The sequence below is a fragment of the Caenorhabditis briggsae genome, assembly GCF_000004555.2.
Source record: "Caenorhabditis briggsae complete genome, chrII, whole genome shotgun sequence".
Lineage (NCBI taxonomy): Eukaryota > Metazoa > Nematoda > Chromadorea > Rhabditida > Rhabditidae > Caenorhabditis > Caenorhabditis briggsae.
The window spans coordinates 1377411-1379662 of NC_013486.2; the positions used below are offsets into that span (position 1 = coordinate 1377411).

At 42.0% G+C, this 2252-nt stretch overlaps 1 protein-coding gene across 1 annotated transcript in view; it reads right to left on the minus strand.

The window, feature by feature from the left end:
- The window catches only part of Cbr-wdfy-2, a gene marked incomplete at both ends in the record, with an annotated part of 7156 nt that overhangs the window by 1086 nt on the left and 3818 nt on the right, over positions 1-2252 (minus strand). Inside the window, 2 exons of the mRNA XM_002629804.2 lie at positions 294-653; positions 1949-2066. Of these exons, the coding sequence (XP_002629850.2) occupies positions 294-653; positions 1949-2066 (478 nt within the window). The remainder of the gene's footprint in view (positions 1-293; positions 654-1948; positions 2067-2252) is intronic.

Consider the following 2252-nt stretch of genomic DNA (forward strand, 5'->3'; position numbering starts at 1 on the left):
TGATGGCCTAACTTTTGAAAATTTGGTTTCCTAGGCCACCACTTCAAAATGGCCTAGAAGCCACACCAGGGGCATGTTAGAGCATTTTTAAGCCATTTTAACACGGTGGCCTAACTTTTGCAAGTTGGGGTTTTCTAGGCCAGCATCCTAAAATGGGCTAAAAATGACCGGGCATGCGCCTGGCGTGTTTTCTAGGTCATCTTGAAGTGGTGGCGTAGAAAACCAAATTTTCAAAAGTTAGGCCACCACTACTAAAAATGATTTTCAGCCAAAAAGAAGCGCTAAAAGCTCACTCGAAATTGCCGGGATTCTCCTTCATCCTTCCAGCACAATCGTTACAAATTCGAACTTTGGTCTCGTATCCCATCGGCGGATAAGTGGTCCAATTATCACAGCACGACCCGCAGACAGCCGATCCACACGTTCTACAGTGATGTTGTCGCAGTCCGACGACCTTGCGTTGCCACATCGCCTGAAGATTCCAGAAGAACGGTTGATTGCACTTCTGACAGCAGTCGGACGTCTTCCATTCGGGCGTCTCGACACGACGCACGTCCATGTCCCAGCACATTAGTTTCCCGTGCTCATCTGCTGAGAAGAGTCGTTTCGCGGCCGGTGCCGCACACAGGGTTGTCACTTTTCCATTGTGACCACTGCAAAATTGAGGAGGGAAATTTGAATTTTTACGATTTTTAGGCCAGTTTTGTCGGATTTTGAGTCATTTTTCATGATTTTTGGGTAATTTTTCATGATTTTTGAGTCATTTTTCATGATTTTTGAGTCATTTTTCATGATTTTTGAGTCATTTTTCATGATTTTTGAGTCATTTTTCATGATTTTTGAGTCATTTTTCATGATTTTTGAGTCATTTATTATGATTTTTATGTCGATTTTCGTCAGAAATAGTCAGAAATTAGAGCAAAATTGACTGAAAATCGGCTATTTTTTAGCGAAAATTGGGCTTCAGAGCCCAAAATATCTGGAAAATGAGCTAAAAATCAAAAAAAAAAAACATACGATTGTTCGTTTTGAAATGTCATTTTTTACCGTTTTCAGGTCGATTCTTACGGACTTGAAGTCAATTTTTAGTTATTTTGAACTCTTAAAACTGATTTTTCGACCATTTTCAGTCAATTTTGGTCTATTTTAAGCCATGTTCATCCATTTCTAGACCGATTTCAGCCATTTTTAGAATTTCCAAATGCATTTTTAGATCATTTGAAGCCCTTTTTCGACGATTCCAGTCATTTTTGGACCATTTCTATGCCATTTTAGCATGTTGGCCTAACTTTTGCAAATTGAGTTTCCTAGGCCACCACGCTAAAACGACCTAAAATGACCCTAGTATGGTTTCTAGGTCACTTTGATTTGGTGGCCTAATTTTCGCAAGTTTGGTTTTCTAGGCCACCACTTCGAAATGGCCTAGAAAGCATACAAGGGGCATGTTAGGCTATTTCTAGGCCACTATGGTGGTCTCGTCTAGCCTATCCTAGTGTTTCGGAGTCTCGACAAGTCTCGTTGAGTCTCGAGACCCAACGAGACATGGCGAGACTTGAAGAAACCTGACGAGACTTGAAGTTTTCATTAGGTCTCGTTCATGTCTCGGTCTCATCTAGCCTGGTCTCGTCAGGTCTCGATGGAGTTGTCGCGCCACTGTTAGCCGAATTTCGACTAAAAACACACCAGAGTCATGTTAGGGCATTTTTAGGTCATTTTGAAGTGCTGGCCTAGAAAACCCCACTTGCAAAAGTTAGGCCACCACATTCAAATGACATAGGAAAACCACCAGGTGCATGTGAGAGCATTTCTACACCAAAAAAGTTGGTGGCCTAGAAAATCCCTTGCGAAAGTTCGGCCACCATGCTCAAATAGCCCAGAAATGTCATTTTTAGCGATTTCTGGGTCGATTGTTATGATTTTCGTGTCATTTTTACGTATTTTCACTCACTTCAGCTCATAAGCCTCTCCTTTTCCGCCTCCAATATCCCACATTATGATGAGATGATCACTGGATCCCGAGTATAACACCTTCTTATTGCCATCCCATGTCAATGATGTGATCGAGTCTGGAACGAAATATGGAACAATTGGAGAAAAAAAATGAGGGATCGGCGTGGCGGCCTAAGAATCCCAAATTTCGTTTTCTAGGCCATGTGCCGTATTCTAAGCCGCCTTAAGCCTATGGCAAGGCCCTCATGGTATAATGACCTAGAAAACACACCAGGGTCATTTTTGGTCATTTCTGGGCCATT